The following is a 14,861-nucleotide window of genomic DNA, read 5'->3' as shown; positions in this document are numbered from 1 at the left end:
GCAGCAAATCAGTTATGCTTAAGGCACGTACAAATAATTTATTGCAGCGCTCTGAAAGCATCGGGGCTGGGATGCAACAGAGAATAGAGCGCTGATTTCCTTGGTGGGAGCCAGAGGTCCAGGTATTATGTTTTTTTACACAGCCACCAGACTACAGTAGAACACTGAATGTGCAATAGTAATGTGCGGTGTGTGTGTATGTGTTTTTGAAAATCATGTCAAATGAAAATATAGAGTTCATGACAGAGCGGTGAAGGTACCCCTCAAATCCGTTGACATGAAGAAGCACTTTGTGGGAGATTTGACAAAAGAGACAAAACCTCTGATTGTTCACAGCTGTGTGGGAGACTCACATGAGGCAAACCTCCCGCGCACACACAGTGAGAAATCTCTTGTCAATCACATTGAACGCTTTTCTTTTCTTTTCCCTTGTTTTTTCTCTAAAATAAAGACTTTCTATTTCTGCTCTACATTCAGCATCTCACGGCCCTTCTCCTCTGATTTCTTGCAGGAGCCTGCTGTGGAGACCACTGGGTTGTCTCGTGACTTTCTGCCACCTCGAAGACCAAGAAAAAAGCTAAATGCATCAGAGTGTTTGCTGAGCGGCAGAGAAGAGAGGCTATTCCTCAGCCTTTGTTCTTGCCAGTTCCTTCTGAGACATCTCTCTGTGGACTACGTACCAGCTCAACCTGTGCTGTTTAGTTACTGCACGTAGCCGTCACTCTCAGGTGCAGCGAGAAAAACACAAAGACGAAAAGAAGAAACAGAACAAGATAAGGAGGAGGCTGCATAATTAGCATTGCTGAGTTTGTGTACAAAACCATGAGAAGACACTTCTGAAGACGGCTGCTGTGAAAAACACTGAGGCTAGCCTTCAGGACATTTGCATGCGTGTGTGTGGGTAGATGTGTGCAAGCTTCTTTTATTTTCAAAGGACTTGAAATTGTGTTTGGATGCGGATTTAGCCTCTCATTATGACTATGCTAGGAGGCTTTGGGAGAGGGAGGATTGGGTGCAACAGGGACGTCTGTTTCTGGGTGTTACTCTTGGTTTCTGATTGCTTGATTGCCTCTGCGGCCAAGCCAAAAATGCCAGGCCACACACACCTGAATTCAATACGTATCGACGGGGACATATCTCTGGGTGGGCTTTTTCCAGTGCATGCGAGAGGCAATGATGGTAAAGCCTGTGGGGAGCTGAAGAAGGAGAAAGGGATCCACAGGCTGGAGGCCATGCTGTTTGCACTGGATCGTATCAATAATGACAATGAGCTGCTGCCTAATATCACCCTCGGGGCACGCATCCTGGACACCTGCTCCCGAGACACCCACGCACTGGAACAGTCGCTGACATTTGTCCAGGCGCTGATTGAGAAGGACTCAACTGATGTCAAGTGTCTCAGCGGAGGGCCGCCCATCATCACCAAGCCGGAGAGAGTGGTGGGAGTGATCGGTGCATCTGCCAGCTCCGTGTCAATCATGGTGGCCAACATTTTACGTCTCTTCAAGGTCAGTTCCTCTAAATTTACTTTTAGTTTGACTTTCCTCACATTGGAATTGTAATCTTGCACCTGTGTTATCATCTGTACACCTTTATACAGTGTATGTACATCGCTTTGGATAGAAGCTTATGCTAAATGACTGAATGGAAATTTATTTAGACTTGTTTGAACTTAAATGGTTAAATTAAGATAAGAGTTCACACACACACACACACACACACACACACACACACACACACACACGCACACACACACACACACACTGCTGCTTTTCCTTTGACCTTATTTCCCTCCTCAGCTTAAGCATGTATCCCTAGTGTCCAGGCAGATCATTACACCAAAAATCCTCTCACTAACATCATTGACCAATATTCCTTCTTGTTGCATCCCTCTAATTACACCATGCATGACACCACGTGAGCTCATTACAGTACTATTGAAGATAAAAATGAGTTTCTGCGTTATGTTGGCTCTCTAGATGCAACCACAACCTGCAAATGAGAACAAATCATAAACAGCACTTGACACAAACCAAGGCAACAAGCAAACTAAAAAGAAGGAGTTAAAACATGTTAATTTTGCAGTATTCAAACCAGACTCAGCTGCTATGGACGTTGTGGTTGTGTGCAGCAAAAGACAAACACTAGTCTTCTCGATCCATTAGTCTATTTCTGGTGCTAAGTCCTAAGAGGAGGTCTGTCAAACAAACTCGCCTGTCAGGGAGGCACACACCTTTATTATCTTTGCTGCAAAGAAAAATGAAGCACTGTGGACCCAAACAGCAGTTCTATGAATTGAAAAAGAACACCCACAGCACGCAAGCAAAGATCATTGCTCCCTATACTGCCTGCTCAAACAGGCGGTGAGTGAGACAGAATCACTACCCAGTAGGTCGCACACAAACACGCGAACAGGGCTGCAGAGAAACATCAGTGCATCAACAGACACCTAACTGCTTCACACCTTTTCTGCAATGAAGATAGAAAGACAAGTAAGGCATGTACCAGCACACATCTTGTTGCTAAATATGGAAGCCTGGATGTCCAAAATCTGAAAAGCCTGTGGTGACCAGCACCTGATGCCGCCTCAGAAATGATTCAGTAATGTTGGCAGAACTGTCAGCGTTACCATATTTGAGCACTCAATGTGTGAAAAGAGGTCCAGCTTGAATAACAGCTTACACCTAACATGCTGTAGTGTGTATAGGTCACGGTAAACGGCTTGGCTTGAGTGAAAGGGTGGACAAATCATTGGCTGGGCCACGGACACAGCAAGCAGCAATGTTGTGTTGTTTGACAACAGCTTCATCACAATAGCGTCTGTACAACGAGCTTCATAAGAAACAGCCTCCAGCACCACAGGCAGTCCTCATATAAGGACAGAAGTGTGTGTTGCAGAAGACGGAGGACTTTGTTTCCTCTGAAACCTGACAACAGTAGATCCCTGGCAGACAGAGAACCATGCCAACCTACTCAGAAATGCAGTACAAATTTCATTTTTTAGATTTGTGGTCTGAGCAGTCTGCGCCGTAGCAGAGGAGAATGCCACCATCAACAGTGAATCCTTGACAGGTTCACAAGTCTCACAGAAAGCGTTCAGCACACAATGAGACTTGCTAATATTGTGGCATTGGCTGTGACAACACTGCAGCTCAGCCAGGTTTGGTATTTTGCAATGCCCAAAGCAGAAAAACCACAGCAGGCAGTGAGTGAGTCCCTAAATGAACAGTTCTCTCTCTCTTTTCAGCTTTTTCAAGTGGATCAGGAAGTTTTAGTCTCAGCAGGGGACACAAAAAGAAAGCGATAGACAGATGGAAAAATCACAAAATATGTACATCGCCTCAGGAAACGGCAAGCGAGGTTGCTGTGCCGTTCAAATATGAGAACTAATCTGAAATATAGCAGAGTGATTGGAGGGATACTGAACAGTGCAGGGAGGCTTTTCAGATAATTTGCTGTTCCGTGCAGTCAGTATTAGCCAGACTAAAAATAATACACATTCTCTGACATCTCCCGCATGACGTGAAGGCAGTGCCACACTAATCTGTCAGAAGAATGTTTGACAGATTTCTGGCTTGTTACGGAATGCCACTGTTTTGAGAACAGCACAAGTACAAGTCAGGAGAATGGATGGCAAATAGGATGTTGTTGGTAGGAGTGTTGCGATAAAAATAACAGAGCGAGAGTTTTCCCACTATGAAAGCATTTGAGTTCAGTATTGTTGGGGTGAGAACAATGTGACCCAACATCTAAACATCTAAAATTATATACGGATATTATATAGTCAGATCAATGAAGCTTTGCCGAAGCTTGGAGATGTGAAAAGCACATATGTTTGGTTTACTTTTAATCATATTTATATCAGATCTAGGCCACAAAATGGGATTTCATATGCATGAGGTCGACCTCGTGCTCCATTATAATCATTGTTTGTTTTGGCTCATTTGTGCCCTGTGTTCATTATTTCCTCCATGATTTCATCTTTATGCAAACAAGTAGAGAATGTCCATGTCTAGTGTGAATATAATTTGTATTGAATTCACTCTCTGGTAATACATATTTGATCTTACTTGACTGCCTCATATTATTTGGCTAGAGTAGTCGGATATTTTGTGACAGTTAAGTACATATTTAGTTCACAGAGGCTTTTAACGCAGTATAATGAAGCGGTTTGTTGTTTTTATTTTGAGTAAAAACATCAGTAGGTGAATTTGTCAAAGTATCGATGATGCTGACAACACAACGCACTTTTCATCACTGAAATGTTAATGTGCAACAGGATAAGTGTGTATTAAGTATGGGTGGATGGAAGGTTTTCTTTTTCTCTCAACTCCACTGAAAACAAAATTCCATTCTTTTTCTGGTGGCTGTCCAAAGGCATGTGGAGAATTGCTGGAAATCATTAGAAGGGGGAGGTGATACAGGTTGGGGAGAGTGGGAACGCTGTAGATTGATAATATCTAACAGAATAACAATGTGATGTTGTTATATTTTCACTTTATAAGCTTTCATGGGGGCTGTTTGAGCGGATACCCGACTACGTGAAATACTGTGGAATGCGTGAGTGTAAAAGCCTGCAAGACTAAGAATCACCCCGCTGCTGTTACATGCAATGTGAGGACATTGGCTAATAAGAACAGCTGTGGTAGTACAGTACTTTCACACTGTACAGCTCGGCAGGTTCCGGCTCTTTTCTCCTTCATTAAAGTCACATAAAACCATGAGTAGGAGTCCACTGAGTGGCAGAGATGGTTTCAGTGCTCACCGCTTCTCCCTAATGACTTCAGCAGTCGACTATGGCATCGTTCTACCTTTCCATGCATTTCTTTTCCTCACCTGAGCTGATAGGATGAAGCTATTATCAAGCTCACGTACTGAAGAAGATGGTGAGAAGTACTTTCCTTGCGTTCCCAGATATAAAAGGTATGTTCATAATGCAGCACAAGTATTAATATGGGCTATTATGTGCTGGTCAGTGGCTTGTCTAGTGGTTTTATATCTGTTGATGTACCACTACTGCTGCGGGCTCCGCTGTTGTCCAATTTTCTCACACTGTTTTGTTGGAGTTGCTTCATCAAATTTTCATGGTTAGTTGATGAGTAATACACCCAAAGAGCACAAGCACAACACTACACACTAAAACACAACATGTGCAACCAACATAATTCTGAAAGGGACACTGTTCACATTGTTTGCTGTCCTCATGAGGGACAATTTTGTTTCCTGACAGTAATTTGTGTCATGTTTGCTGTTGTTTTTTCCGCCACTTACTCGCAGGCTGTACCATATCCTCCTCACGGTTTTAGAGTGGCTGAGGGCAAAGTGTCTGCTCAGCACTCCAGAGCAGGCAGGATTCCGTCCCTGTGGTGTGTCATGAATATTTTACTATACTATTACGCAATTTACGCTTGAGGATTGGGGTTGAAATCTCCCTCTTCGCATCTCTTCATCACTGGGTCCTGCATTTGGTCTGTGATGTTTTCATCATTGGGGCATTTATACTGCTATATAAGCAGGACTTGAAGTCATTAGTGGTCGGTTGCTTATGATACTCTGGACAGACTGAGTGTAATTAAAGCCTTGGGTGTGTGATTGTTTCTTTTACATCACTGCACTGTCTGGCGTGAGGAATTCTTGCTGCAGCAGTCAAAAACTGCAGAAGTGTTTCAGGTATCCGAGCCGACTTGCTGAGACAATCACAAGCTTTCCCACAAAGAAGGGGGGCAGCTTGGGCCACCTCCACACAGCATCTCTCCAAATTAGCTACAAGTAGGTACAGTCAGTGTTTCCAGTGTAGCAGAGTGGGCTTGGAGCTGCACAGAGACAGAGAGGGAAGAGAGCAGAGGTTGTAGCTACTCAGTACTCAGTTCAGTGGATGCTCTGAACAGAAAGAGGGGGGTCAACAATTTGCCTGTTGTGCTGTCTGTGAAGCAGAGGCCTTGTTCCTGCCTCCCTCGTCCCTCATTACAGACAGAGGAAGAGGCCCTTAGGCACAGTGCCTCCCTCTGCCCCTCAGCATTTCACCATGTTGAGATGGGGTTTTATTTGATTAGGCCACTGGTCTAGAGTGAACATACAGTAAAAGCTTTTGAGGCTCTGAAAAAAAAAACTGTACATATTGGTAAATGGTAAATCTAACAACAAAAGAAAATAAGAATTCTTAGTCATGGCCAAACCTGAACCAAAGGATGTTAGCATAATAATGGAGGAGGAGGAAGTGTGCAAGTCTACAATAGAATTCAACCCATTTGCTACATTGTATATTTTTTAACAAGATCTGGTTGGTATTCACCTTAAAGGAACGCTGCGACAAACTGAAAAACTTTTGAGTGACAGGTTTTAAAAAAAAGCTAAATGCACAACACATTCAGTGCTTGTACCTACTTCTGGGGACATCGGCACAGGTGATGAGTGGGAACTGATTTGATTGACTGAAGTGGGGGTGTTGATTATTTCACCAACTTCTTCATCTTCAACATTGTGCCAACTCTCACTTTTCCACACTCGAACTATTCCTCATCAGTCTGAGACACCTCGTTTCAACTCACTCTCAGTTTGACCAATCACACTTTTAATTTGTCAAGGCATCACCATTGTCTCAGTATTCTCACCTGAACAATGAAACAGATTTCACATGGAAGTAGGATGAGGCCACCAATCAGAGTTCATTTGTTTGGTGTGGCCTGGGCCAATTACTGGGCAATTACTGGGCCAATAACGATTCTGGCTTAAAGGTCCTCCACAATCACACTGGTGTTTGGAGTCATTCCGGCTGACTAGTTCCATTTTTGGCTTTGAATTTGGTAGAACACTATATACCCAAGTGGTGTAAGCTATACTGTCCTATTAAGTATAGTAAACAGGAGTAGTCAGGAGAGTCAGAGACGTCCATCAACCTCAGTCTGAGACGAGGTGTAATCCGTCACATTAAGTGAACATGTGTGGGTGTATTGTGGGTGTTTTTAACAGACCTTTATCATTTGTACTTGTCAAACATAAGTGTAACAAATGCATGCTGCTTGCTTTCTGACAAGGCCTACACATCATTAGTGGAAAAACATTTTGCAGATATTTCCAATATGAATGTATTTACAAAAAAAAAAAAAAAGAAGACATTCTGCAGACATGTCAAATATGAACATTTTTTCAATACACAAATAAAGTCTGTGATGCTGTGTTTGCTTTAAAAGAAAGCATTTATATGAAAGGAGTTCTTAGGTTTGAACTATTGAAGAAGTCATGACACGTGTCCAACAAAAAGGATTTCATTTTAAACACAGTCGCAGTCAATTTTACATTCAGGGGCTGAATGCTGACAAACGCATTGTTACAGCATTCTGAAAAGGATAAAAAATGTCCCAATTAACGGTCATTTTGTCAAGTGGTATTCCAGTCAGCCACACAAGTTGCCTCAGAGAGTCTGCATCGATGCAACACTCTGTCTTGTTAGTGCCTCACCACCCACGGACGGAACTCCCAAGGTGTGACCTGTCACCTTCACACAGCCTCAACGCTGGGACTAGTTGGTACTTGAGGAGGGAGGTCTGGGCAGGAGAATTGATTCAGACTTAACACACTCTTATTCTGTGCTAAGAGTAATTTAGTGCACACTGCACTACATTAATCCATTCCCTGAAACTCACTACCCATGCCCAATAACTTCCACAAGCTCAAAGAAATTTCCACAATCGCAAGGTCCAACTAACACAAACAAGTGGGTCAAAAGTGAGCAGCAAGCAATTGTATACAGCCTCCTTCACAGATCAGTGGCCACTCAACTTGACTTTTACAACCGAGCAGAGCGAATTCACATTGCTGTCTTTCTCGACACTAGATTGCAGACGTTCTCCATCTACCATGCCCTGACTGCAGAGGAGCATCCCCTTTAGTTCAGGATTAGTTCTGACTCAACTCACTTTGCCCACCCAGGCCTGAATGGTCAATTCCCAGAACTGTCATGAGTGAAGCCTGCCCTGAACCTTCTCTTTTATTCTCCATCCTCTGCCTCCTAGTGTCTACAAATCCCTCTGCAGGCAATTTGCAACGCTGCCAGTAATCACCCAGCCCAGTGACAATACGGTACTTTGTGCATTCCTTCCCGTAATGTTAGGTTTCACTCAAATTAATTTTGGGCATTTAATTAGTGTGCACTAGCAGGTCTACTGAGGAAATGCCGGCAGGAGGGAAAGATTTTTTTCATCTTTTCTTTTAATGTATGATTTAATTCTGCTGAACAATGCTGTGAAATTCTCAAAGCCAACAGGGAGAATTAAGAGCATGTGACCTGGTAATTGACAGATTAACCAGAAAGGTACTCATTCAGGTTAAACCCCTAAACATGCAATGTTTACGTAAATGAAAGACAGTTGTAACACAAAAAGGAATAATATCGAATTTTTAGTTAAGCCAGTATGAATTGCATGTGTTTAGGGCAGTCACCATCACAGTGGCTCCTGTCTCTCTATATCCAAAATGTGTATATGCTACAAGTACCCTGCTGAGACTTTAAGAAGATAATAAAACACACACACACACACACATACAGAGCCCAACAAAAGAGCACAGTGATCACACAGTTTGGTTGAAAGGAGTGTGGGATTAAAGGCTTGGAGCTGTCCAACCTGTATAATCTCTCCATCAGTCAGCATCAATCAATGTCCTGCCGTGTGCTGCTGCGCTGCTTAAAATTTACACAGACTTAAACCAATGTTTGACGGAAGAGAAAACTTTGAGTAGCTCAAACATGTTTGTATTAAAAGTAATCAATGACACTGTGACAGCAGCGTATCGATTCAGAGAGAGTGAGTTTGTTTTTTCTTCTCGTGAGCAGTCAAAGTGACAGTCAGCTGGTAGAGAAGTGAGTGATGAAATGTGTGCTCAAGTGCGCTATGTGGACGATTCTTGCTAATAAATATCAATCATTCCAGCATGAAAAGGCCACGATCATAAACATTTAATGCGGTCACTGTAAAGCAGGCTGGGACTTTAAAGGGATTGTCGGGCTAATGCCGGCCAACATCCGCAGCCTGAGCAGCCACAGGGACAGAAAGAGAAAGTTTCAGCACCTCCTGGCTCAGTGGCTTGGACGTCAGCCAGGTCACGAGACAACACAGAGGCTCTTATGAGTCACTGGTGTGTCACAACAGAATTTACATTCTGGACAGAAGCAGACAGGATTTAGCCTGAAAATATAAAGACCAAGCTGTTATCTGGAAATAAATAGAGCTATTTAGTCAATGCAAACAGCAGATGTAGACTATTTACAGGTCTTTGTAGTGATTACGATTTATTAAATGACACGTATGTAAACCGGATATCCAGTGAGCCTGAACACAAACATAATGTAGAAAACAAATATAGCAGACCAGCCAGCTGGCAGAGGAGAATCAATTCTCATTTACGGGCTAATTATCGTCTCAAGAGCTCCCTCACTCACTAAAAACACAATAAATCCTGACAGACTAGCTGCCTGTCACCACGTAGCTTTAACCTGCCAGCATGGAGCAATCAAGGTTTGAAGATCTCTTTCCATTATAAACTCACACCTGGATATTGACTCCATGTCAACATTTCAGCTGTGACAACACCGTGTTCACTGTAATCCTTCTGTAGCTGGATACCAGTGTTCAGTAATACAGTGGAGGATTGGAATGTATTGCTATTGATTGCTTGCAATTGTGACATGTTGATACAGAAGTTTGCATTACTATTTTTTTCACGATTCTACACCATCAATCATTTTGTTCATCAGGCATTATTGGAATCTTTAATACATACAGTACATACATAATAGTCATCTGTTTATTCAGGGATACTTGGACTCGGTGCAAGGTGCTTTGTATCTGTTAGTTTAGTTGTGATGTGTATTTGGAATTCTGGTTTAGTTGTTGTATTTTATCTTTATGAAGCCAAATACTCTCCGAATTTAAGATTCAGTTTGAATAAATTAATTTGCAAGCTCGGGGGTGGTAAACCAAAATGTGACTTATGAAAGGAGCCTCATGTTTGAGCTTTCCAAGTGACCAGCTTATCTCATTTCGACACAGAGCTAATACCTTCATGGGATTTTTGCCCATTTAAGTTACACTATGAGTACAAATGGTGTAAAGAAAAGGTTTGGTTACTAGGAAATCAGATTTATGAACCCCCATTATACATGCCATCTATTCAATAATGCCTCTGCATATACAGCACTTGATCTTATTTAGACTGCTCCTATTGTTTAGATTTCTGAAACTTTATGAAATCTGAACTTTACTCCTGTAATTCCCCTCAGTAAAACCGATAAACTGAAACATGATCCAGGGTCTCCAAAGAATGAAGTCTTGCGCCACTGGCAAAAGCTCTCAGCACCGTTAATTCAGTGTAAATCAAACGTCATTGGAGGCAGATTAATCACATCAATGTCACATTCCTCACTTTATCATGCGTGACTTTCTACATCAGACAGACAGTTTACTGGTGTCTTTATATTGGAACCTGCTGTCCTCTGTACCAGCCCAGATTTATTGTCTTCTCTATTTCAATGACACTGCACTGTCAACGATACAGAAAGCCCCCACAGGTTCCCGATGACCTCATGCTGGAGCATGACCGTTATTTAAAAGCCACAGTATCGATAGAGCGGAGAGTACAGTAAGGAGATGGGCTATTCCAAACACATTCAAAGATGAGCCTTTAGGTGTAAAGGTGGTACAAGCTTGCGTGAGAAAGTCAATATCTGGAAATGAGAATAACAAATGAGAAATATCTTTTAAAAGCCCTGAGAGAAACCTTTAATAATTTCTTGTTCTATTTTCTCTGGCAGGACACGTGAAGGGAGGAAAGTTGTTACAGCACTGATTTATGCATATGACTCGCGAGAGCAGTTTGTTTTCTATTGTTATCATTCTATTGTTATCATTTTATTTCTACATAACACATCATAACCCTGTACTGCAGCAAGTCAAGGTGTTTGGGGGATGCAGAAGAAGAAAAAAAAGGACAAAATTGGACTGCCTGTAGATGAGAGACAGATGATAGACAAAGTGAAACTGAACATAATCCATTCAGTAAGACAATTTGAGGCAGGAAGATAGGGAAGAGTAGGTAGAGCGGTAGTCTTGGAATTGGAAGGTTCCTTATTTCCGGGCTCTTCCTGGAGAGCCTGTCGAAGTGTTGTTGAGCAAGATACTGAACCCCTAACTGCTCCTAATGTGCAGGTTGGCTCCAGGCATAGTGTGCCTCTGCCATCAGTGTGTGAATGTAAGTCACTGAATAGTGCTTTGGATTAAAAAACGCCATACAGAGTACCGAGTACAGAGTTATTATTTAAATAAACAGAACTGTGTGTTTTTGTGGAGCTAAAATGTCCTTTTAATAAGCAGATTTTACAGCCGTTCCAGTGGCTCGTGTCCTAACAGCATCTGCCTCCTTTAGAACTGATTACCTGCAGAGACAGTGACACACTTGTGTAAAAGCCATTACCATTGACTTGGTGAATGCATTACTGCCTGTGCTCTGTCCTAGCAATTAATCAACAAGTCAGTGTTAATGGAGGCATCACATCCTGGTATAGACACCTCTATTGCTGCAGCAGTGAATCCTTAAGCCGAATAAAGCAAAGTGCTTTGTTGTTTCAGATGGCAAAGCTTTCTCACACTTTTGTCTAATCTTTAAATGCATGATAAAAGACACATCTTAAACACACATCTTTAAAAATGTTTCATTATGGAGGAAAAATGGAAAATATGTTCAATATTCACATAGACTTTGTAAAACAAGATCAGTCAAGAATAGCCCCCAGTAAACTTCAGAACACATGAGATGAAATGATTGAAGAGCAGGCTGGTGAACTCACCCTTGAACATCACACACACGCTGAAAAGGCCTGAAGCTCTTTGTATGCCGAAACCCATGGCACACACATTTTAAACATTTTCTTAAATTCAAGCAAGAGACATTCTGATTGCCCAATGGGTCCAGCACCTCTGAATAGGATCAGGGGGTATAAAAATGATTTAGACAATTTTCCTTGATTTCTATGATATCTATCACATTGTAAGCGCTGTTGCTGAGGGAAATGTGTTACATGGTTCAATTGGACATTCTGTGGACAAATTGCACACTCATCATTATGTAAATAAAAAAGTGGGTGGGAGGGACATGTATCCATCATCTGCAGCCTAAACTGGTTGAACAGGGCATCCATATTTTAAGTGCTGTGTCATGACACTGAATATTTTCAGCGTATTAGACAGCGTTTAAACAGGGATTGGTTAGACCGTTAAGCCAGAATTATGCCTATTTGGAACGTTTCATCAGTTTGACGTAATGATCCCATAGAGAAGAATTTTTTGATTTCCTCATTTCCATTTGCAGGTCGTAAACTTTCAAGATCTGCCGCAGGTGAAAAGCCTGGTTTGCTTACATATGGAGAAGTTAACTGTCTGTTGGGATCAGTGTCAAAGCATACAAAGCAATGACTAGATTGAAAGACTCAGGCAATCTGCCCACACTGCTTAGAGTCATTAGTTAGGCACAGCTTGATTTTGAGCAGAAGAGACTACAGGCGCACTCCGTCTAACTCTGTTCACTGGTAAACGCTGCACACCGTATGTGCTATCAATGCTTTTCCTCGCTCCACTACTGTTTTCTGCAAGTTAAGCTGAGAAAAGGAGTAATGAAATATTTAACATCCAACAATTGGGGTTTGTAGTTCAGTGCCTCTCTCTCGCTCTCTCGCTCTAAGTCACTGTACAGCATCACAACCCAATATGTAAGTCAGGGAGGACATTTTTTTGTTTTTGTGAGACTGTAGAGGCACCATGATCTTTGAAGGCTGCACGTGTGCAATACCAATCTGAACATATCACACACTGAAGTGACCCACATGCACAAAAAAACAACTTACCGTCACTTACTACATGCTCATGCAGGTACCTATTGGATTCCAATTTCACATATGGAAGTGTCAACATGTGATGAGAAATGATCAGATTCCATATGGTTTTTTTGTTCACACTGTTCTATAAAAAAAATCAAATCCATGTCACACATGGAGGAAATAATCAGATCTGGGCGACTTTATATCTGCAGTCTGAACATAGTCTAATAGAGTGTGAAGTTTTCCTCTGGTTTACATCAGTGTTTCAACTGTAAAGAGGTTGCTGCCAAAAGATTCCGTTGAATTGGCCTCTGAGGGTTGGGATTTAATTTGATTAACCAATCTATGCAAATTAAGTGCAATTTGCATTTCCTTTCGTGGAGTTCAGCACAGTTACTTCTTGGCAATTAAAGTGCTTCAGAATAAGAGTGATAAGGCCACCCCATTACACTACAAAGACATTCTTAATACTGTGTCAGCTCCTTAGACATCTAAACATGTTTTACATTGCATATTTCCTTCTTCTGGCTGTGATACTCTGGTAATGTCATTGTTTAGCAGTGTGTAAGATGTCTGCTTGACTTGACAACATCACAATCCCTTTCTGAAAAAAGAACCAGTTTGATTTGAATAAAACCTTTCCTTTTCTCTCAACAGTGCTTCTTTACAGTTTGTCACACAAAATATTTAATATTTTATTTAGAAAAGGAGACTTAATTGCTTTGTAATAGATAATTAAGTGGTGCTAATCAGTGTCTTTGAAGTACTTAAAGGGTATTCAGATGAGACTCGAGTCCGTTAAGAATTTGCAGTTACACCAGATTTATTTTAGAGTTCTAGATTGACAACACATTGTCTACATGAAATGAAGTTTAGAAATTAGACCTTGCATGTTGTATATCTTAAAAATATTAGGAAGTTCTGAGGTCAAAAGCACAAAACCCCCTTTTTTTTTTAGCAATGTGCCTTTGATTTTGGTCATTCAATGCACAGCTGATGGGGTACAGCCAAAGCACACAGATCAATAGAGCAGGCAAAGAGGCCTTAAAAGCTGGCAGGATGAATGGATAGCTGAGTGCTCTGAATTATTCAATGGTGCTGCTCAATGTTTACACAGCTACATTCGAAAAAAGCACTGACCAAGATGTAAAATAAGAGAGCAGACATCCTTCACTAATAAGTTTTTATCACATATGGTCCGGAAACCAGCACCTGGCGGGTAAGCAGACGGGTCTGTCAGGTGACTCCACTCTGGGGAAACTTTGGTGGACAACTTTCAAGGTAACACAGTTGATAGGGAAGCCACTGCACTAACCTCACATTCAACTAAATAGGTCAGTCATATATGTACACAATGCATTTAACCTTATTTCTGTTTTATATACAGCCCACAACACACAGATTGGCGCTACCTCTAAATGTAACTCTTTTGTGTTTTCAGCAGTTGTGCACCTATTGTCAGTGTGTCGGTCTATAGAAAACACAGCAAACGTCTCCACTGTTGTACCATTTCCACCACTGAACTGCCAATCATTTATCCAGTGATACTGTATCAAGTAATCATTTGAGAGGCATTCTGGGGAATATAGATCATCACTAAAACAGAAATGAAAGATTCAGAGAAGCTGAATCTGTCCTAATAGGTTCATTCATCTAATGTTAAGTGAAAAACCAAGTTGTTTTTGAATTCTAGCCAATGAGAATTAAACCAATGATCCTTGATGGATAAACAACAGTGATCACTTGCCAATAGTTCCATCCTCAGGGAAATTCCAAATACACAGACTTCATCTACTCGGTTTTTGCAAGGTTGTCAAAGGGAATCTTTCGATTCAGGGTAATAATAATACTTTTTTTCTAGTATTAAATAAAACTCTGCTGATGTGCATACTAAAACACCAAAGCTGGTGATGTTAAAATGATGCTTTAACACCTATTCAATGTACTGAAATAACACTTTGTTTCAGACGCATGCTCCTTTCTGTGTGTTTATGTT

The 14,861-nt window shown here is 41.5% G+C and overlaps 1 protein-coding gene across 1 annotated transcript in view; it reads left to right on the top strand.

Moving 5' to 3' along the window:
- The first annotated feature begins 974 nt into the window (after positions 1-974).
- Positions 975-14,861, top strand: part of LOC143013257 (metabotropic glutamate receptor 4-like) — a 90,024-nt gene continuing 76,137 nt past the window's right edge. The window contains exon 1 of the mRNA XM_076166814.1: positions 975-1,508. Within this exon, the coding sequence (XP_076022929.1) occupies positions 975-1,508 (534 nt within the window). The remainder of the gene's footprint in view (positions 1,509-14,861) is intronic.

This window comes from Genypterus blacodes, unplaced genomic scaffold, assembly GCF_046128005.1.
Source record: "Genypterus blacodes isolate CSIRO-AG114 ecotype Tasmania unplaced genomic scaffold, CSIRO-AGI_Gbla_v1 ptg000156l_1, whole genome shotgun sequence".
In the NCBI taxonomy this organism is placed as follows: domain Eukaryota; kingdom Metazoa; phylum Chordata; class Actinopteri; order Ophidiiformes; family Ophidiidae; genus Genypterus; species Genypterus blacodes.
Note: the sequence above shows the minus strand (reverse complement) of the source record. Positions and strands in the feature narration are given on the sequence as shown.